Source organism: Bombina bombina, chromosome 4 (genome assembly GCF_027579735.1).
Source record: "Bombina bombina isolate aBomBom1 chromosome 4, aBomBom1.pri, whole genome shotgun sequence".
NCBI classification, from domain to species: domain Eukaryota; kingdom Metazoa; phylum Chordata; class Amphibia; order Anura; family Bombinatoridae; genus Bombina; species Bombina bombina.
In genome coordinates this window covers 939,347,865-939,371,128 of record NC_069502.1, presented here as the reverse complement: position 1 = coordinate 939,371,128, position 23,264 = coordinate 939,347,865, and the positions used below count along the sequence as shown (strand labels likewise).

Genomic DNA, 23,264 nt, shown 5'->3' with positions numbered 1-23,264 from the left:
TAAGGAGATTCATAAGACCTTTTTAGAATTTTTCAAAAACTTGTACACAGCTGGCACAGTTAATCAGGAGGCAAAAAAAAACAAATTTTGGGATAGTTACTCTACCAAAATTATCACAAGAGACAATTGAGATTATCAATAGTCCAATCACACTAAAATTGAGGAAGGAATAAAAGCCCTTAAATTAAACAAAGCCCCTGGCCCTGATAGGTTACCCTCAGAATGTTACCAAATATTAATAGAACAAATTTCTCCGGTTTTACATGGTTTATATAATAATTCTTTTTTAAAGTACAATAAATGCTCAACCGGTTTTGCCGCATCCAACATTTCACTTATTCTTAAGAAAGATAAAGATCCAGAAAATCCTGCCTCATATCGTCCAATATCCTTACTTAATATTGATTACAAGCTATTGACCTCCATAATAGCTAATTGTTTAAAACCGTACATATCGGTTATTATCCGTGAAAATCAAACGGGCTTTATGCCAGGGAGGAATCCTGTTAAAAAATATACAGAAAACCATGTTGATAATGGAATATATTCAGGATAGATTTAAAAACACAACTCAAGGTAGGATGTTGGATGCAGCAATCTTATCAGTTGATGCTGAAAAAGCTTTTGATTTTATCAGTTGGGACCATTTGCTCACGACATTGGACAAATTTGGGTTTAGAGATAATATTATAAATCTAATTACAGTCTTATGCAATAACCCAGTGTCTGCTGTTGTGGTTAATGGGACTACGTCAGAATACTTTAAGTTACAAAGAGGTATGCGTCAGAGATGTCCCTTATACCCGTTACTTTTTCATTTATCTATAGAACCCTTTGCAATTCTCTTATGAGCTTGTTTGCCTGGTATACACATCGGGGGCCAAAAAATGGTGTTGTCACTATATGCCGATGATTTATTGATATATTTACGTGATGTAGAAAAAACGCTTCCTTCATTGTTAAACAAAATGCAGTTATTTGGTGATATATCAGGCTATAGCGATTAACCATGGGAAACCAACTCCCCTTTAAAGAAACATATCAAATTAAATATTTGGGAATCATACTATCCAAAAATTTGAATGAGTGCTATGAATGAAACTATCCTAAAATATTTGCTGAATGTAAAAGGAAATTGCTAACTTGGCCTGAATAATGTTGATTAAAACTATTCTTTTCCCCAAAATGTTATATTTATTTCAAAATATCCAGCTCCTATTACATTACTAAGGACATTTATATGTTTTAAAAAATGTTGTTCCAAATTTATTTGGAACGGGAGAAGGTCAAGAATTGCTCTAGATAAACTACAACGCGATAAAGTAACCGCAGGTCTGGCATTTCCAGACATTGAATCTTATAATCTAGCAATTCTAGCCAAATATGCAATAGAATGGATAACAGTACAAGATTACGTAACATTTCACCATATTGAAACTAATTTAATTGCCCCATTTAATCTGGAAACGCTTCTACATTGTCCTATAAACAGAATCCCTAAGAGAATTCTGACTATGACAATATTTCAAAAATATATTAAAGGCCTGGCAGCTGTTGTGTCTGAGTAAATGTCAACCCTTTCTGTACGGAAGTACTTGGTAATTCTGGCAATCCTGAATTTTACCCTGGACATACACAATCAGTATTTAATCGCTGGAAAATTAAAGGTCTTAGATATATCAGACAATTACTATCAGAAGATTTGACAGTTAATTAATTTATAAATATAGCCAAGAACTACGATCTTCCCAAAAAGGACTTTTTTGCAGGTTTGCCATTACATTAACAATCTACAAACAATATATAAGCCGACTTGGTCTCTGGGGACTTCAAGACGTCAATTTCAATAGTTTATAATATGATTAATTCTTTTCAGAACGAAGAGTACTTGATGGCCATAAAGGATAAGTGGTATAAAGAGTTCCCCAGTTTGACTATAGAGGAAATAAAACAATATTTTAAAATAAGTAATAAATCTTGGGTTCCTACTAAATGGAGAGAATCACACTTGAAATTGATTAGGAAGACATACTGTATATAACTAATGCCGATTTAAATAGATGGTATGGAACTAAACAAATATGTCCTAAATGTAGTGCAGAACACACAGATATTATTCATTATTTTTGCTCAGTTATGTACTCTAATTACTGGTTAAAGTGGAAGCTTTTAGTAGAGTTTGATATACAAATCTTACATATCTTCTTTCTAGTAAAATATTCAGAAAAACATAAAGAAAACGATTTAATTAACACGATTATTTTTATAACTAGGAATTTAATCCTTAAAGTGAAAGTAAATTTCGGACCATTTAAAAACAGTAATTCATTCTCTTCATCTATATAAACATAATCGCTATATTTTTTTTTTTTAAATAAAAATATTAATTCACCTTTTATTTTAAATACATTATAAGGCTTCCGTTTTTGTCTGTGCTCCTCCCATCTTTTATTTCCTTACTTCTTCAGTGTTTACGTATAGAGCGGTCCCACCCGCTCTATACGTATTAGATATGCGCGTTCCCAATACAGCTTGTCTCCAAAGCGCATGCAATTTTGCAATTACTGATTGAAATCAGAAGACGTTTATGACTCGGCCACGAGCATTAGATGGGACTCATGCGCAGATCGGCCGATAGTTAGATGACTTAGTGTCACGGCCGCCTTTACGACCAGGATTTCAATTGGAGAATTGTAAAACGTGATCAGGAAGTATTAGAAGTTCCGAAAAACGGGTTGTTATTATAGATTTAAATATTAGTGTTTTAACTCATGTAAAACTTCGTTTGCAAACAAATATATTAAAGTTCATGAATGAAAGTCAAAATGATTTTAAATTTTACATTTAATTGTGTTTAGTAACCATTGAAACTTTACCTTCACTTTAAAGACTGGAAGGCAACTAAATCTCCTAAGTTTGTGACATGTAAAAATGTATTAAACAATATATGTCAGAGCACTATGTCCTATTAGACTTATCTAATTTACATCTAGGGAAATTCTTCAATAGATGGAAAAATCTAATCTTCTCACTACCTAATAATCTCCAGATACAATTGGTATCTCCACTCAGGAATACAGAATATGTCTTAATTAATATAATAGCAGGCCAGTTTCCTCAAAGCTGGGCTGGAATCTAACTTGTATTAGTATTACTGTTATTTTTGCAGTAAAATTTGGAGCTGGGGGTGTGAGAGGGGGGAGGGGTGTTGGTCGGTGGATTTTTTTCCCCCTTTCCTTAGACTGTACCTATTCGGCCTCTGTTAACTGTATGAAATTGATTAAATGGCTTCAAGATGTATGCATGAAGAGATGATGCATATATAAAGTAATATGTTTTGATAAATGTGTTATCATGATTTTCTATGCACCTGTCTCTGTTCTATTTTCATTTTATTTAATGCTGACTAGAATGTAAACATTAATATTATTTTGCTCTGTTGTATTACCTTAAAATTAATAAAATAAGTTTAAAACAAAAAACAAAAACACATCAACAAAAAAACTATTTTACAGTGTACTGTCCCTTTAAGAACTAAACATTTATAATATCAATATTACATATATAACCTAGCCATTAGGAAACTTGTGTTATTTACCATTAAAATTCTACTTCTTTACTGTGTCATAACCTGCAATTTAAATGAGAGCCATCACAGCATAACTAATATTACACAATAATATGTTACCAATTATATTAAAACTCTACTGAATTACTCTACTTGCAACAGAAACAGACCCAAATACTTTAGATACATTTAATAACATACAGCGTATAGTATTTTCTTTTCTCTTTATTAACTCCTTGCATGAATCTTAAATTACGCACATAACATACTTAAATCGACCTATTAATCACTTGCTAGAACAACTGTCTTTTGTATTTACCAGACTTAAAATCACTCCCATCATTGCACTTTCCTTAGTTACTTCACTTGCAAAAATAATATATTTTATGTGCCTTTTAACAGGTGGAAAACACACTAAATCTCTCTTCAGTCTTTATCTGCATAAAACAATTATCACTTAAAACTAAAAATGCTATTAAAGGGCCACTAAACTCAAAATCTTTCTTTCATGATTCAGATAGAACATACAAATTTAAACAACATTACAATTTACTTCTATTATTTATTTTGCTTCATTTTTTAGATATCCTTATTTGAAGAAAAAGCAATGCACATGGGTGAGCCAATCACATGAGGCTTCTTTGTGCAGCAACCAATCAGTAGCTACTGAGCATATCTAGATATGCTTTTCAGCAAAGAATATCAAGAGAATAACACAAATTAGATAATAGAAGTAAATTAGAAAGATGTTTAAAAATGCTTTCTCTTTCTAAATCATGAAAGAAAAAATGTGGGTGTCATGTCCCTTTAATAACACAAAGAATTAAGAACATACATATGACTTTAAAATCAAGTTACAACAATAACACTTTAAAATACTTCATTACAGCGTCAGATTTCTTAGCTAAGAAACACTTTTATATACACAGCCTGAATAATTTCCACTCAGAAAAAAAACCCCCACCAAGGTCAGCTTTTACAGCGATACACACACAAGCTTATATCAACTTGCATACAAGCCAGAGTAAGCGAAGACCTCTTGGAAGTCCAGAATAAGGGGAAACAAAACAAGAAACCTTCCACTGACTCTAAATCAGCATGAAGGGTCCGCCCCCCCATCCAATTTTGGATCAAGTGGGGGGCAGGCTTTCCTTTTTCGACAGGCTTTGGATATGCGATGTCCCAGATCAGTGGGTTGTGGACATAGTATCCCAGGGTTACAAAATAGGATTCAAGTCTTGCCCTCCAAGGGGCAGATTTCTCCTGTCAAGACTATCCTCAAACCAGGTAAAGAGGGAGGCCTTCTTAAATTGCGTAGAGGACCTATCCTCCCTGGGAGTTATTGTACAAGTCCCTCTAGAGGAACAAGGTCAAGGATTCTATTCAAATCTATTTGTGGTTCCCAAAAAGAAGTGAACTTTATGTCCCATCCTAGACTTAAAGTGTCTCAACAAATTCCTCAGGGTTCTGTCCTTCAAGATGAAAACTATTCGTTCCATTCTTCCATTGGTTCAGGAAGGTCAGTTCATGACGACCATAGACCTGAAGGACGCGTATTTACACGTTCCCATTCACAGGGATCATCACCATTTTCTAAGGTTTGCCTTTCTGGACAAGCATTTCCAGTTTGTTGCACTTCCGTTTGATCTTGCCACGGCTCCCAGATTATTCACAAAGGTTCTGAGGGATCTATTGGCAGTGATCAGATCCCAGGGAATGCTGTGGTGCCTTATCTAGATGACATTTTGGTTCAGGCGTCATCTTTTCAACTAGCAAAATCTCATACAGAGATGTTGTTGTCTTTTCTACGTTCCCACGAGTGGAAAGTGAATCTGGAAAAGAGTTCTCTAGTTCCAGCTACAAGAGTGTGTTTCCTAGGGACAATCATAGATTCCCTGTCCATGAAAACTTTCCTGACAGACGTCAGAAAATCCAAGCTTCTTGCCTTTCTCTCCAGTCTGCTTTTCGTCCATCAGTGGCTCAATGCATGGAGGTGATTGGTCTGATAGTGGCTTCCATGGACATTATTCCTTTTGCTCGGTTCCATCTATGACCTCTGCAGCTTTGCATGCTCACTCAATGGAATGGAGACCATTCAAATTTATCGCAGAGGATAGTTCTGGATCCCCTAACAAGAAGCTCCCTCTCGTGGTGGATTTAACAGGAACATCTGTCTCGGGGCACTTGCTTCTTTGAGATCTTCCTGGGTGATTGTGACTACGGACGCCAGCCTGTTAGGCTCGGGAGCTGTTTGGGAAGAGTCTTCTCTTTCCATAAACATCTTGGAGTTGAGAGCAATCTTCAATGCCTTGACAGCTTGGCCTCAATTATCTTTAGTCCAGTTTATCAGATTCCAGTCGGACAACATCACCTCAGTGGCTTACATCAACCACCAGGGAGGAACTCGGAGTTCCTTGGCCATGAAGGTGGTGACTCGCATTCTGCAGTGGGCAGAAGCTCACGATTGTCTCCTATCTGCCATCCACATTCCAGGAGTAGACAATTGGTAGGCAGATTTTCTAAGCAGACAGACTTTTCATCCCAGGGAATGGGCTCTCCATCCGGAAGTGTTCTCAAGGATAACCCTCAGATGGGGGGTTCCAGAGTTGGATCTGATGGCGTCTTGTCAAAACGCCAAGCTTCCAAAGTACGGATCAATGTGAAGAGATCCTCAGGCCGCTCTGATAGATGCTCTGGCGGTTCCTTGGAATTTCTGGCATACCTGTTTCCTCCGTTTGCTCTCCTTCCATGAGTCATTGCTCGTATCAAACAGGAGAGAGTGTCTGTGATTCTTATAGCTCCTGCCTGGCCTCGCAGGATCTGGTTCGCAGATCTGGTGAAGATGTCATCTCTTCCACCTTGGAGGTTACCTCTGAGGAAGGACCTTCCGTTCAGGGTCCATTCCTCCATCCAAATCTAGATTCTCTGAAGCTGACTGCTTGGAGATTGAACGCCTAGTCCTGTCTAGACACCGTTTTTCTGAAGCGGTCATTGATACTATGCTTCAGGCTTGTAAACCTGTTACTCGCAGGATTTACCATAAGGTATAGCGTAAATACCTTTTTTGGTGCGAATCTAAGGGTTTCTCCTGGAGCCGGGTGAGGATTCCCTGAATTGTATCCTTTCTTCAGGATGACCTGGAGAAGAGTTTGTCATTCAGTACTCTGAAGAGTCAGATTTCTGCACTGTCTTCTTTTTTTTTTCCCTTCTTTTGCACTAACGTTTGGCAGATTTACCAGATCTTCAAGCTTTTGTTCAGGCCCTGTGTTTAAACCTGTTGCTCCTCCTTGGAGCCTTAGTTAGTTCTTAAGGTTTTGCAGCAGGCTCCGTTTGAGCCGATTCATGTTGTTCATATAAAATTATCTTGGAAGGTTTTGTTTCTCCTTGCTATTTCCTCCGCTCGCAGAGTTTCTGAGCTTTCAGCTCTGCAGTGTGATTCCCGTACCTTATTTTTCATGCAAACAAGGTGGTCCTTGGTACTAAATTGTGGTTTCTCCATAAGGTAGTGTCGGATCGAAACATTAATCAGGAAATTGTTGTTCCTTCATTTTGCTATAATCCTTCTTCTCATAAGGAATGTCTTTTGCATAACCTAGATGTTGTGTGTGCTCTAACATTTACCTAAAAGCTACTAAAGTTTTTTGGCAATCTTCTGCCCTGTTTGTTGTTTTCTATAGAAAGCGTTAGGGTCAGAAGGCCACTTCTAATACTCTTTCCCTCTGGTTAAGAAGTATGATTCGTTTTGCTTATGAGACAGCTGGGCAGCAGCCTCCTGAGAGAATTACGGCTGACTCCACTATGTCTGTCTCCTCAAATTGGGCTTTCAAAAATGACAAATTTGCAAGTCGGCAACATCATCCTCTCTGCATTTTTTTTCCAAATTCTACAAATTTTATACTTTTGCCTCGGCTGAAGCCTCTTTTTGGAGAAAGATTCTTCAATCTGTGTTGCCTTCTGTTTAGGTCCTCCTGCCTTGCTCTCCCTCCATTTTCATTCCATGTACTCTAGCTTGGGTATTGGTTCCCACTAGTAATTGGAATGATGTTGTGGACTCTCCATGCCATAGGAAAGAAAACAAAATGTATGCTTACCTGATAAATGTATTTATTTCCGGGCATGGAGAGTCCACAACCCCGCCCTCTTTTTAAATTCTAATTCTGCAGTTTTTTTGAGAAAACCTCAGGCACCTCTATACCTTTTGTGTCTCTTCTTTTTCCATTTTCCTTCGGCTGAATGCCTGGTGATTATGGGTAAGGGAAGTTACACTGAAATGACTTGGAATGACGACGTGGACTCTCCATGCCTGGAAAGAAAGAAATTTATCACGTAAGCGTAAATTTTTGTTTTTTTATAACATTTATATTTGCCCTTATCCTGACACCATCTATTATTAGAGCATCACCCTTGTTTGTCTCATAATCTTGTTGTCTGAAATGTTTTGTAATTTTCATGGCATATACCAGTATTTATGCACTGTACTGCAATATATTTATATACAAAATAAATGTTTTAAAGGGACATTAAACACTTTGAGATTGTAATATAAAATGATAAATTGTGTATATATATATATATATATATATATATATATATATATATATATATATATATATATATATATATATATATATATATTAAAAAAAAACTTTGCAATATACTTTCATTATTTATTTTGTCCACTTCTCCTGTAATCCCATTCTGGAATTGTGATCTTTTTAATTCCGTTAGAAATGGAAGTGAAGAACACTGTTATTCTACAGCCATTGCCTGCACACTCTAGTGACCTATTTATAACTGCCCCTAATTGGCTACAGCAGAGAAGGTAATCTAAGTTACAACATGGTGGCTCCCATTGTTTTATAGACACTAAAACTGTACACTTATTTTGTCAATATTTAAACAACTAATGAAACTTTAAAAAATACATCTACATGTTATTCTCAGACTAATCTTTTATTTGACTGCATCATTCTATCTAGCATGTATTTAGTGTTTAATGTCCCTCTAAAATTATTAAAGGAATATAATAATGCAAAAAGGAATTGCTTTAATGTATTTTATTATTGCTTGCGTATAACAATGTTTAACCCCTTTTAAAGATGTTAAAGGGACACTAAACCCAATTTTTTTCATGATTCAGATAGAGCATACAATTTTAAGCAACTTTCTTTACTACTATTAACAATTTTTCTTCGTTCTCTTGCTATCTTTATTTAAAAAGCAGGAATGTAAAGCTTAGGAGCCGGCCCATTTTAGGTTCAGCAACCTGTATAGCACTTGCTTATTGGTGGCTACATTTACCCACCAATAAGCAAGCATACCCCAGGTTCTGAACCAAAAATGGGCCGGCTCCTAAGCTTTACATTCCTGCTTTTTAAATAAAGATTTTCCTTGGCATAAAATTTTAATTTAAACTGTTTGTTATAAACTACAACTTGGAATATCCGAATGTTTGAATTTTCCAATAATGACATGCAACACGTTTTGCTGTATATCAGTTTTATTACTGCTGTTACTGTTCTTGTTTAATTCTTACAGCCTTAAAGGGACATTCCACTTGAAAATGTTTTTATTGTTTAAAAAGATAGATAATCCCTTCTATTACCCATTCGCCAGTTTTGCATAACCAGCACTGTTATATTAATACACATTTTACATCTGTGATCACCTTGTATCTAAGCCATTTCAGTCTGCCCCCTTATATCAGTTATTTTGACCGACTTGTATTTTAGCCAGTTAGTGCTGACTCATAAAATAATCTATATGGCACATATGAGCCAGTTGTGTCTTAACTTTGAAAAACTGTCAAAATGCACTGAGATAAGAGGTGGCCTTCAACAGCTTAGAAATCAGTTTAAGAGCCTACCTAGGTTTTAGCTTTCAGCAAAGAATACCAAGAGAACAAAGCAAATTTGATGATAAAAGTAAATTGGTAAGGTTTTTTTTGTTGTTAAATTGCATGCCTATCTGAATGAAAGTTTAATTTTCACCTTCATGTCTCTTTAACACTGACATTTTGTTAGCACAACTTCACGATTTTGGTAATCTGGAGCAGTTCAGAAATATACACACATTTTCTGTGGCCAGTTAGGGGCAGATATAAAATAGCTTGTTCTTTAAAGGGACATGAAACCCAAAATGTTTCTTTTATGATTCAGATAAAGCATACATTTTTAAACAACTTTCCAATTTACTTCTATTATCCAATTTACTTTATCTTGGTATCCTTTGTTCAGAAGCATACCTAGGTAGGCTGGGGAGCAGCAATGCACTCCTGTGAGATAGCTGGTGATTGGTGGCTGCACACATACTTCTCTTGTCATTGTCTCCCCCAATGTGTTCAGCTAGCTCCCAGGAGTGCATTGCTGCTCCTTCAACAAAGGATATTAAGCGAATGAATCAAATTTAATAATAGAAGTACATTGAAAAAATGTTTAAAAATGTATACACTATCAATCTTGAAAGAAAATTTTGGGGTTTTACGTCCCTTTATTCTAAGCATCATGTAGAATGTTTTTGGGTTAGATAAATGTCACCACACTCAAAGGGACAGTATACACCAATTTGCATATAACTGAATGTAATGTACACTACTATGAAGAAAGAATATGCACAGATACTGATCTAAAAATCCAGTATAAAACCTTGGAAAGCAGCAACCTCGGAAAGGAGCTCAGAAAGTAGGAACCAGCAGATACTCCCTTCCCTGCATATGAAAAGACCCATTACACAACCATGAGTCTGTAGACATCAGTATTCATCTAAAACTTTGGGGCTTGATTAGGAGTCTGAAAATCAGCACAATGTTATTTAAAAATAAGCAAAACTATACATTGTTACAAAAACACTCCCAGATGGGCTATATAAATAGATCATCTACAAAACATTTATGCAAAGAAAAATCTAGTACACTTTCGCCTTTTTTAGGAGAGTGGAGCAAACATTCTTTCAGAGGTATTTTACAGCCGTATCGTGCCCATAAATAAGGAATGCCTATTTAAAAGTTGTTTATCATTATTTGAGAAAAATATAGAGGAGATTAATGTTCCCTAGAAGGTTTTAGTGTAGTGTTGGTCAAGCTCTTTAGTATAACTTTGGCCCTAGTGATATAAAATAAACCAGTAGCTCATCTGCTGTATTCCTTATGTTTATTCTCTATCATTCTAGGGCATTTTCTCCTGACCAATCTACTTCTTGAAAAACTGAAGACCTCTGGGAATTCTCGCATAATTAATGTCTCGTCCTTAGCTCACATAGCCGGAGAGATTGACTTTGATGATATAAACTGTGAGAAAAAGAAGTATAATACCAAAGCAGCATACTGCCAGAGCAAGCTTGCTAATGTGCTGTTCACCAACGAACTGGCTAAGAGACTGCAGGGTAAGTTTATTAAAGTACAGTGAAACTGTAATTTGAAGAATTATAAAGAAATAATATAGATATTTTAAAGCTTTTAAAATGTTCTATCTAAAGTAAACCCTCTGACTGTTGAGCTGCTGCACACTTATGTGCTGAAGCTGATGTAAACGTACAAGTTCATTCTATTAGACGTTTTTCTGTGCTGTAGGTTACACTACCAAACTGTACATTGTTGGGTTTTTTTCTTCATCAAAATAGATATATAGCTGGAGATCTGCATGTGAGTTATGTCTCTTTATCCCTCCCACTTCTCCTTTTATAAATTTTGGACTAAATTATTGATCCGTAGTTTTATTGCACCACACTGGAAATTTAAATATCCCTTTTTTGCTTTCTTGGTGGTGACTCTTTCCAGAAATGCCAAAATAAAAATTGCAAAGTAAACATTTTTCGGAAAGTGCATAACATAAAGTATATGATTTGAGTAGGTAACTAATGAATGAATGCTGGGAACTGTAGTTCCTGTCATTGCTAAAAATGAAATCCATGCAGCCTTATAATCCCCTATAAGATGTTTCTTAAAATGAGTGACCTAGTGCTCCTTTACATAAATAAGGGATGAGAGGGGCTCATGATTATTCTCCCCCCTTAAAAAATTAATCTCTGGTGTTCAGTTAGGCAAATTTATTATTGTTCCCCATAAGTAATATACTTGGGCAAACTTTGACATCAGTACCTGTGTAAAATCACACTCTGATTAATTATTTATCATAACAAATATGTATGAGAGATTATAATATTATTCATATAGGGGTCAGTAAGTTCTCATTCACAGCAAATATAGTGTGTCTGAGTCATGAACATTTAGTTTTCTTTTATGTCCGTTTTAAAGGGACACAATGGTCAAAACTGAAATGTGCATTTCAATTTTGCATAGAAACATTTTTGCTATACATGCCCTATACTTAGGGTTGCCACCTCGACCATGTTTTCCTGCACACTTATGAGTTACACATGTTGCAGGGAGGAACATGAATAGTGCTGTCCAGGATCCCTATTTGTGTGCTGTCCAGGAGTGCAATTCATGTTCCTCCCTGCACACCCTGCAGCATGTGTAACTTTTTACTATGCGCATTTTACTAATATAAATCTATTTTAGAAATGCCACATTTCACTTTTGACCATTGTTTCCCTTTAACTACAGAATTAAACAAAAAAGTGAGATTTTTCCATGTAATTCTTTTATAGTTTTTTTTTTTTTTTTTTTTTAACAGAACTCTACCCTGTAGCTTTGTCTTACATTTGTTTTATTTGCCTGCATGTCTTTTCTGATATATTCATATATATTTTAATACACAGGTACTGGAGTCACAGCCAACTCTCTGCATCCTGGTGTTGCCGATACAGAATTGGGTAGACACACAGGAATGCATCAGTCTGCATTCTCTAGTGCAGTGCTAGGTAAGTCAAACTAAATGACCATATTTTTGTAACAGGAGTGACCCATTTTACAATCAATGCAAAGCAGTTAAAGGGACAGTCTAGGCCAAAATAAACTTTCATGATTCAGATAGAGCATGTCATTTTAAACAATTTTCCAATTTATTTTTATCACCAATTTTGCTTTGTTCTTTTGGTATTCTTAGTTGAAAGCTTAACCTAGGAGGTTCATATGCTAATTTCTTAGACCTTGAAGGCCACCTCTTTTCAGAATGCATTTTAACAGTTTTTCACCACTAGAGGGTTCACATATTTCATATAGATAACACTGTGCTCGTGCACGTGAAGTTATCTGGGAGCAGGCACTGATTGGCTAAACTGCAAGTCTGTCAAAAGAACTACAATAAAGGGGCAGTTTGCAGAGGCTTAGATACAAGATAATCACAGAGGTTAAAAGTATATTATTATAACTGTGTTGGTTATGCAAAACTGGGAAATGGGTAATAAAGGGATTATCTATCTATGTAAACAATAACAATTCTGGTGTAGACTGTCCCTTTAACCACATGCTTTATGTTAATTTGTTTAAAGGGACCTAAAAGTACAAAAAGATGTTAGAGCATTTTATTATTTCACTTTAGTTTGCATATAACTATGCATTAAATTATGCAAAGGGGTTAAATACACAGTCAAAGTCAGCTCCAAAGCAGCAATGCTCTGCTGGGACCTAACCGAACACTTTTGGTGAGGTTTATCAATCAGCAGTTAGCTTCCAGTAGTGAATTGCTGCTATTGAGCATACCTAGGTATGGTTTTCAACAAGGATACCAAGAGGACAAAGTATATTTGAAAATAAAAGTAAATTGAAAAGTCTCTCAAAATGACATGCTCTATCTGAACCATGAAAGTTGATTTCCTTGTCCCTTTAAGATTCACATAGCAGAGACATAGACAAATGAGATTCACAGCTCTTAAATTTTATTCAAACTTTTTTTTTTTAAACTAATATAGAATGTTTTGTAAGTGATAATTCATTACAGGGACATCATTTTTATATTGCCTTTGTAAAGCTGAATTAAAATGTATTTTTATTCTTTCTTTATTTCAAAAAGAGAATAAAATTAAGGTTTACTGTACATTGGACTCGCACACATTGGCAAGCAACATATTAGTATACAAAATACAACTTGTTGAACAGTTTGCATTAACTAAATAGTTTGTATGATGACCGCTCACCCCAAACTTTGAGTATACGCGTGTTAACGCATACAGGATACAAACGTGTGGTAGCTTCATTGATTCTGTCGTCAGACGGTAGCTCCGTCTCTGTTGAGCACACAGAGAATAAATATTTTGAAGTGGGCAGTTGTATTCAGCTAGGCAGACCCGCTCACTTCAAATTTAAATCAAACCAAATAGCCTCCGGGGGGCAGCTGGAGTGTAATTTAAATCAATATTTATATGTAAAATATCAGTTTTATGTAACAATTACAAAGCAAAAGAGCGTTATTCATGCTGAAAACTTTTAGGTAACATTGACTGTCCCTTTAAAGAAAAAGTTAACAGACTTATTGTTTACCTTCCATCTAATTCTTTTAAAGCATTTTTTTTTTTATAATGATGATAGTCCATAGATGTGGGATATAATTCCTTCCACTGAGAGGAGGCCAAGAACCCACACAAGACCTCCTATCGCCCCCTAGTTTTGTTCTTGGCCTCCAGGAGAAGGTTGAGAATAGAGGTGTTACAGCAACTTGCTTAGACTAATGTAAGACCCTAATCCCTGGAACATATTCACAAAGAAGACAGAAGAGGTTCCACCAAGCTGAATGATACAGGGATAAAGGAATACACTGTTATGTGTGCAGCATCTCCCTATGGTATTCCAGTCATAACTACCCTTAGGCGTTACAGGGACTCGTCCCTCAGCCTCCCCCTGTGGGATAACAGTATTTCCTCATATATCCTTTGCTATACTTGTATAAGCCCTGGATGGGCTCCCTACTGGATACTACTGCAGTTTGGTGACTGATAAGCCAGTGGAAGGGTGCAACTTCAGGTAAACCACTTACCACAGCATAGACACAGCCCATAGGCTATTAGAAGATACTCTGACACAGTTACATCATACCCAGGGGACTTAGCCTGCTCTCCCACTGACACACTTTTTTTGCTTAAAACAGTAAATTAACTGTCCTACATCACCCAAGGGGCACTCTTAGACCACTGACACCCTTTTTGGATCTTTTGGCCGCCCTGGGACCCTCTTATTTTTTAGAAAATAGGTGTATGGTCCTTTAAGAGAACAGTAGATTGCTCTGTGCAGGCTAGAAGTGTTTTTGGGGCATGTTTTACACTTTAATAGTTAAAACTTATTTTTTACATTTTTTCCTCTCTGAGGGACCATCACTGTTCCAGTTGGTAGCCCCACCCCCTCAGCTTCCTGGTCTTTTTCTCCTCTCTCCAAAGCTGCAGTTGGGGAGGAAAAGTCTTAAGCATCTTTCAGCTTTTTTCTTCAAAGATCTATCAAATGGGGATCCTGTCACTAGAGGGGGTTGAGTAGCCACTCAGGAGCTGCACTTGGGGGCATTTTGTCATTCAATGCATTATAGGGCCTAGGTATTAGCTTACCCTTTAGGTACTTTGCAGGTGTAAGGGGTGTAAATTGGCTAGTGTAGAGGGCTCTCTATAGCATTTTTTGATAGGTCCAACTTGGCCCCGCAGAACATGGTATGCACATCTAGTGCAGATCTCCTCATCTCCTCCATGGCTTCTTCCTCTAAGACAAGATCCTCTGTTTTTCATCAGGATCACAAATCTCTAAGTTAAATGGCAGGGAGGTTGAACGCCTAGTTTTAAAACAGAGGTTTCTCTGATTGTTATTAACACTCATTCAAGCCAGAAGCCTGTTACCCAAAACATTTATCACAAGATTTGGAGGGCATCATTTAAATGGAGCTCTTCCAAAGGTTCTTCTTGGTGTTCCTTTAGGATTCCTCAAATTCTTAACTTTTTACAAGATGGCCTTGACGGGGGTTGTCCACTAGCTCCCTTAAACATCCATTCTCTGCTTGATCTGTTCTCTTTCATAGAAAGTTAGATAAACTTCCTGATGTTCAGACATTTGTCCAGGTGCTAGTAAGAATTAGGCCAGTTGTGAGACCTATTTGTCCAACATAGGTGTGTCCGGTCCACGGCGTCATCCTTACTTGTGGGAATATTCTCTTCCCCAACAGGAAATGGCAAAGAGCCCAGCAAAGCTGGTCACATGATCCCTCCTAGGCTCCGCCTTCCCCAGTCATTCTCTTTGCCGTTGTACAGGCAACATCTCCACGGAGATGGCTTAGAGTTTTTTGGTGTTTAAATGTAGTTTTTATTCTTCAATCAAGAGTTTGTTATTTTAAAATAGTGCTGGTATGTACTATTTACTCTGAAACAGGAAAGAGATGAAGATTTCTGTTTGTAAGAGGAAAATGATTTTAGCAACCGTTACTAAAATCGATGGCTGTTTCCACACAGGACTGTTGAGAGGAATTAACTTCAGTTGGGGGAAACAGTGAGCAGACTTTTGCTGCTTGAGGTATGACACATTTCTAACAAGACTCGGTAATGCTGGAAGCTGTCATTTTCCCTATGGGAACCGGTAAGCCATTTTCTTAGTTTAAGTAAAAGAATAAAGGGCTTCATTAGGGCTTAAAAAACTGGTAGACATTTTTCTGGGCTAAAACGATTACTTTACTAAGTATATTTGGCAGATTATTACTTTTAATAGTTGTTAAATCTTGGGGATTGTTTTAATAAAAACGGCAGGCACTGTATTGGACACCTTTTTCACTGGGGGCCTTTTCTAGTCATAGACAGAGCCTCATTTTCGCGCCTCTAATGCGCAGTTGTTTTTGGAAAGCATGGCATGCAGATGCATGTGTGAGGAGCTAAGAACCACTGAAAAAGCTTATAGAAGGCATCATTTGGTATCGTATTCCCCTCTGGGCTTGGTTGGGTCTCAGCAAAGCAGATACCTGGGACTGTATAGGGGTTAAATGTAAAAACGGCTCCGGTTCCGTTATTTTAAGGGTTAAAGCTTTCAAATTTGGTGTGCAATACTTTTAAGGCTTTAAGTTACTGTGGTGAAATTTTGGTGAAATTTGAACAATTCCTTCATACTTTTTCACATATTCAGTAATAAAGTGTGTTCAGTTTGAAATTTAAAGGGACAGTAACGGTTTTATTGTAAAACGTTTTTTGTGCTTTGTTAACAAGTTTAAGCCTGTTTAACATGTCTGAACCATCAGATAACGATGTTCTATATGTATGAAAGCCAATGTGTCTCCCCATTTAAATATATGTGATATATTTGTGTCATAATGTCCAAACAAAGTAGGGATAATAATGCCATAGATATGATATTGCCCAAGATGATTCATTTAATGAGGGGAGTAAGCATGGTACTGCATCATCCCCTTCTGTGTCTACACCAGTTTTGCCCACACAAGAGGCCCCTAGTACATCTAGTGCGCCAATACTTATTACCATACAACAATTAATGGCTGTAATGGATAATTCTATTGCATGCTTTTTTTTCCAAAATGCCTACTTATCAGAGAAAGCGTGATTGCTCTGTTTTAAACACTGAAGAGCAAGAGGACGCTGATGATATCTGTTCTGACATACCCTCACACCTATCTGAAGGGGCCAGGAGGGAGGTTTTGTCTGAGGGAGAAATTTCAGATTCAGGGAAAATTTCTCAACAAGCAGAACCTGATATTGTAACTTTTAAATTTAAATTTCAACATCTCCACGCACTACTTAAGGAGGTATTATCTACTCTGGATGATTGTGACAATTTGGTCATTCCAGAGAAATTAGGTAAGATGGACAAGTTCCTAGAGGTTCCGGTGCCCCCCGATGTTTTTCCTATACCCAAGCGGGTGGCGGACATAGTAAATAAGGAGTGGGAAAGGCCCGGAATACCTTTTTGTCCTCCCCCTATATTTAAGAAATTAGTTCCTATAGTCGACCCCAGAAAGGACTTATAGCATACAGTCCCCAAGGTCGAGGGGGCGGTTTCTACTCTAAACAAACGCACTTCTATTCCTATAGAAGATAGTTGTGCTTTCAAGATCCTATGGATTAAAGGTTAGAGGGTTTGCTTAAAAAGATGTTTGTTCAGCAAGGTTACCTTCTACAACCAATTTCATGCATTGTTCCTGTCACTACAGCTGCGTGTTCGAAGAACTAGAAAAGTCGCTCAATAAAGAATCTTCGTACGAGGAGGTTTTGGACAGAGTTCAAGCTCTTAAATTGGCTAACTCTTTTTTATTTTAGATGCCGCTTTGCAATTAGCTAGATTAGCGGCGAATAATTCAGGGTTTGCTATCGTGGCGCGCAGAGCGCTTTTGCTTAACATCCCTTTCAAGGGTAAAACACTGTTTGGCCCTGACTTGAAAGAGATTATTTCAGACATCACTGGGGGAAAGGGCCACGCCCTTCCTCTGGATAGGTCTTTTAAGGCTAAAAAGAAGCCAAATTTTCGTCCCTTTCGCAGAAACGGACCAGCCTCAAATTCTACACCCTCTAAGCAAGAGGGTAATACTTCTCAAACCAAGCCAGCCTGGAGGCCGATGCAAGGCTGGAACAAGGGTAAGCAGGCCAAGTCACCTGCCACTGCTACCAAAACAGCATGAAGTGTTGGCCCCCGATCTGGGAAGGATCTGGTGGGGGGCAGACTTTCTCTCTTTGCTCAGGCTGGGGCAAGAGATGTTCAGGATCCTTGGGCGCTAGAAATAGTTTCTCAAGGTTATCTCCTGGAATTCAGGGAACTACCCCCAAGGGGAAGGTTCCACGGGTCTCAATTATCTTCGAACAGGCATTCTTACACTGTGTAGAAGACCTGTTAAGCATGGGAGTGATTCATCCTGTTCCATTAGGAGAACAAGGGATGGGTTTTTACTCCAACCTGTTCATAATTCCCAAAAAAGAGGGAACATTCAGACCTATTTTAGATCTCAAGATTCTAAACAAGTTTCTAAGGGTTTCATCATTCAAAATGGAAACCATTCGAACGATCCTTCCTACCATCCAGGAAGGTCAATTCATGACCACGGTGGACTTAAAGGATGCGTACCTACGTATTCCTATCCACAAGGAACATTTTCGGTTCCTAAGGTTCGCCTTTCTGGACAAGCATTACCTGTGGCACTTCCATTCGGATTAGCCACTGCTCCAAGGATTTTCACAAGGGTACTAGGGTCCCTTCTAGCGGTGCTAAGACCAAGGGGCATTGCAGTAGTACCTTACTTGGACGACATCCTGATTCAAGTGTCGTCTCTGTCAAAAGCAAGGGCTCATACGGACATTGTCCTAGCCTTTCTCAGATCTCACAGGTGGAAAGTGAACATAGAAAAAAGTTCTCTGTCCCCGTCAACAAGAGTTCCCTTCTTGGGAACAATAATAGTTTCCTTAGAAATGAAGGTTTTTCTGACAGAGGCCAGAAAATCAAAACTTCTAAGCTCTTGTCAGGTACTTCATTCTGTTCTTCTTCCTTCCATAGCGCAGTCCATGGAAGTAATAGGGTTGATGGTTGCGGCAATGGACATAGTTCCTTTTGAACGAATTCATCTAAGACCATTGCACCTGGGCATGCTCAGACAGTGGAATGGGGATTATACAGTCTTGTCTCTGACGATACAAGTAGATCAAATAACCAGAGATTCACTCCGTTGGTGGCTGACCCTGGACAACCTGTCACAGGGAATGAGCTTCCGCAGACCAGAATAGGTCATTGTCACGACCGACGCCAGTCTGGTGGGCTGGGGCGCGGTCTGGGAACCCCTGAAAACTCAGGGTCTATGGTTTCGGGAAGACTCTCTTCAGCCGATAAACATAATGGAACTGAGAGCGATATTCAATGCTCTCAAGGCTTGGCCTAGACTAGCAAAGGCCAAATTCATAAGGTTTCAATCAGTCATCATGACGACTGTTACATATATCAACCATCAGGGGGTAACAAGGAGTTCCCTGGCGATGGAGGAGCATCCGGGGGAGTGGGAACTCCATCTGGAAATCTTTGCCCAAATAACTCAATTATGGGGCATTCCAGACTTGGTTCTGATGGCCTCTCGTCAGAACTTCATGGTCCCTTGTTACGGGTCCAAATCCAGGGATCCCAAGGCGACTCTATTGGATACAATAGTAGCACCTTGGATCTTCAACCTAGCTTATGTATTCCCACCGTTTCCTCTCATTCCCAGGCTGGTAGCCAGGATCAATCTGGAGAGGGCTTCGGTGACCTTGATAGTTCCTGTGTGGCCACGCAGGACTTGGTATGCAGACCTGGTGAATGTGTCATCGGCTCCACCATGGAAGCTACCTTTGAGACAGGACCTTCTTATTCAGGGTCCATTCGAACATCCGAATCTGGTTTTCCTCCAACTGACTGCTTGGAGTTTGAACGCTTGATTTTATCAAAGCGTGGGTTTTCAGATTCTGTAATAGATACTCTTATTCAGGCTAGAAAGCCTGTAACTAGAAAAATTTACCATAATATATGGAAAAAATATATCTGTTGGTGTGAATCTAAAGGATTCCCATGGAACAAGATAAAAATTCCTAAGATTCTTTCCTTTCTACAAGAAGGTTTGGAGAAAGGATTTTCTGCGAGTTCTCTGAAGGGACAGATCTCTGCTTTATCTGTTTTACTTCACAAAAGGCTGGCAGCTGTGCCAGACGTTTAAGCGTTTGTTCAGGCTCTGGAGTCTTAATCTAGTTCTTTCAGTTCTTCAAGGGGTTCCGTTTGAACCCTTACATTCCATAGATATTAAGTTATTATCTTGGAAAGTTTTGTTTTAGGTTGCAATTTCTTCCGCTAGAAGAGTTTCTGAGTTATCTGCTCTGCAGTGTTCTCCGCCCTATCTGGTCCATGCAGATAAGGTGGTTTTTACGTACTGAGCCTGGTTTTCTTCCGAAGGTTGTTTCCAACAAAAATATTAACCAGGAGATAGTTGTACCTTCTTTGTGTCCGAATCCAGTTTCATAGAAGGAACGTTTGTTACACAATTTGGACGTTGTCCGTGCTCTAAAATTCTATTTAGATGCTACAAAGGATTTCAGACAAACATCTTCCTTGTTTGTTGTTTATTCTGGTAAAAGGAGAGGTCAAAAAGCAACTTCTACCTCTCTATCTTTTTGGCTTAAAAGCATCATCAGATTGGCTTATGAGACTGCCGGACTGCAGCCTCCTGAAAGAATCACAGCTCATTCCACTAGGGCCGTGGCTTCCACATGGGCCTTTAAGAACGAGGCTTCTGTTGATCAGATATGTAAGGCAGCGACTTGGTCTTCACTGCACACTTTTACCAAATTTTACAAATTTGATACTTTTCCTTCTTCTGAGGCTATTTTTGGGAGAAAGGTTTTGCAAACCGTGGTGCCTTCCATCTAGGTGACCTGATTTGCTCCCTCCCATCATCCGTGTCCTAAAGCTTTGGTATTGGTTCCCACAAGTAAGGATGACGCCGTGGACCGGACACACCTATGTTGGAGAAAACAGAATTTATGTTTACCTGATAAATTACTTTCTCCAACGGTGTGTCCGGTCCACGGCCCGCCCTGGTTTTTTAATCAGGTCTGATGATTTATTTTCTTTAACTACAGTCACCACGGTATCATATGATTTCTCCTATGCAAATATTCCTCCTTTACGTCGGTCGAATGACTGGGGAAGGCGGAGCCTAGGAGGGATCATGTGACCAGCGTTGCTGGGCTCTTTGCCATTTCCTGTTGGGGAAGAGAATATTCCCACAAGTAAGGATGACGCCGTGGACCGGACACACCGTTGGAGAAAGTAATTTATCAGGTAAACATAAATTCTGTTTTCTCTGCCCTGGAATTTGAATCTAGTTATTTTTGTTCTGCAGGGTCCTCCATTTGAACCAGTGCATTCCATTGATATAAAAACTTTTATCTTGGAATGTTCTTTTCTTGTTAGCTTGTTACCTCAGATAAGAGAGTTTCTGAGGTTTCAGTTTCCATCTTAATGGGAGGAGAGTCCATTGCTTCATTCATTACTTGTGGGAATTTAGAACCTGGCCACCAGGAGGAGGCAAAGACACCCCAGCCAAAGGCTTAAATACCTCCCCCACTCCCTTCATCCCCCAGTCATTGTTTGCCTTTTGTCACAGGAGGTTGTCAGAGAAATGGGACTGGAGTTTTAAGTAGTCATGTCAGCCTCTCAGTGAGAGCATGGGTGAATGTTAGTGTTGCAGGGAGAGTCTTTCTGCAAACCAATCCCGACTCACTTTAACAGCTCCATTAGCAATAGTGTTGATGAGTTTCGCTGCCTGCTTTTCTTCTCTCAAGTCCATGTCAGGAGCGATGCTACTACTCTGTCACACTTGAAGGGCCATGTTCCTGTTCCACGGCGTTGATTCTGGTAAGATCATTTCAATGATATATTTGATAATGCAAGAAGACAGGGTGGCTCCTTTATCTTTATAGAATCTAGGGTAATACCCTCGGAAGGAGGTTATTAAACAGGGGGGGATTTTATTATGAGGCTCTGTCAGTGTGGAACAGTCAGTTCATTAATGAGAGATTGAGGCAGGCTTTTTTGGCGCCTCTCTCTCTCTTGTGCAGGGGCGGTCCTGCATGGCACTCCATGTGACCGGTTGTGTGGCCTCTGTAACTTCCTCTTTCTCGACCTGTGTTCGGAGGAGACGAAAGCTGTTTCTTGTAGTCTGGGTCATAGGAGGTGGTGAGTGCCCGGCCATTGGGATATAAAGGTGCCATTTATTTTTAGATCAAGTCCATAATAAAGCCGTAAGCTATGGAGGACTCTATGTTAGAGGATACTCCCTGTTTATCTAAACCTATTAACTGTGTATATTGTGAGGAGGTTCCAGTCGAGCCACCTTCGCAACTCTGTTCCACGTGCTTTGATAATATTGCTATATCCAAAAAGATTAAAGTATTTAGTACGACTGAGCCGTCCACCTCTTAACGGGGTTCTCCGCCCCGTGAGGTGCGTTTCCTACAATCTCAGTTTACACAAGCAGTTCCCCAGGGCACTACTAATCCTCCTGCGGGAGGGGCTCTTTGGCCTCCAGACTTCGCCAATCAGTTACAGACGGCGGTTTCTGTGGCATTAATGCGATGTCTCGCCCTACTAAGAGCAAGCGGAAGGTATGGCACTGCTATCCGTCTCAGGGGTCTTCGACTCCGCTGGATGTCTCAGATTATCCGCTGAGGAGGACAACTCCGAATTATCGGAGGATGGTCGCTTCTGGGTCGAAATCGGCTCTTAAATTTAAGATGGAGCATTTGCGCTTTCTTCTGAAAGAGGTGCTTGCTGAGGTTCCAGAACCAAAGCTACCGGAGGAACCTTCGATCCCTATACTGGATAGGGTTTATGAGGACAGGGTAGTGCCCCAGGCCTTCCCGGTTCCAGTCAAGATGGCTAACATTATTAAGAATGAAGGGGAGAAACTTGGTTCGTCCTTTTCCCCCTCTTCTTCTTTTAAAAAGCTTTCTTTTACAAAGATATGACGAGTCCACAGATTTCATCCTTACTTGTGGGATATTAACCTCCTGCTAACTGGAAGTGGCAAAGAGCACCACAGCAGAGCTGTATATATAGCCCCTCCCTTCTACTCCACCCTCAGTCATTCTCTTTGCCTGTGTTATACTAGAAAGAGGTAAAGTGAGGTTCTAGTTTTATTTTCTTCAATCAAGAAGTTTTTTATTTTAAATAATACCGGTGTGTACTATTTTCCTCAGGGGGATATGGAAGAAGATTTCTGCCCTGAGGTTAATGATCTTAGCAGTTGTAACTAAGATCCACGCTGGTTCCCACAAGACTTCTGAAGGTAACACATGTAGACCAGTTTCATGCTACAAGCAG

General features: G+C 38.8%; 1 protein-coding gene across 1 annotated transcript in view; it reads left to right on the top strand.

Moving 5' to 3' along the window:
- The window catches only part of RDH13 (retinol dehydrogenase 13), a 115,945-nt gene that overhangs the window by 40,669 nt on the left and 52,012 nt on the right, over positions 1-23,264 (top strand). The window contains exons 5-6 of the mRNA XM_053711922.1: positions 10,736-10,948; positions 12,287-12,388. Coding sequence (XP_053567897.1) covers positions 10,736-10,948; positions 12,287-12,388 — 315 coding nt within the window. The remainder of the gene's footprint in view (positions 1-10,735; positions 10,949-12,286; positions 12,389-23,264) is intronic.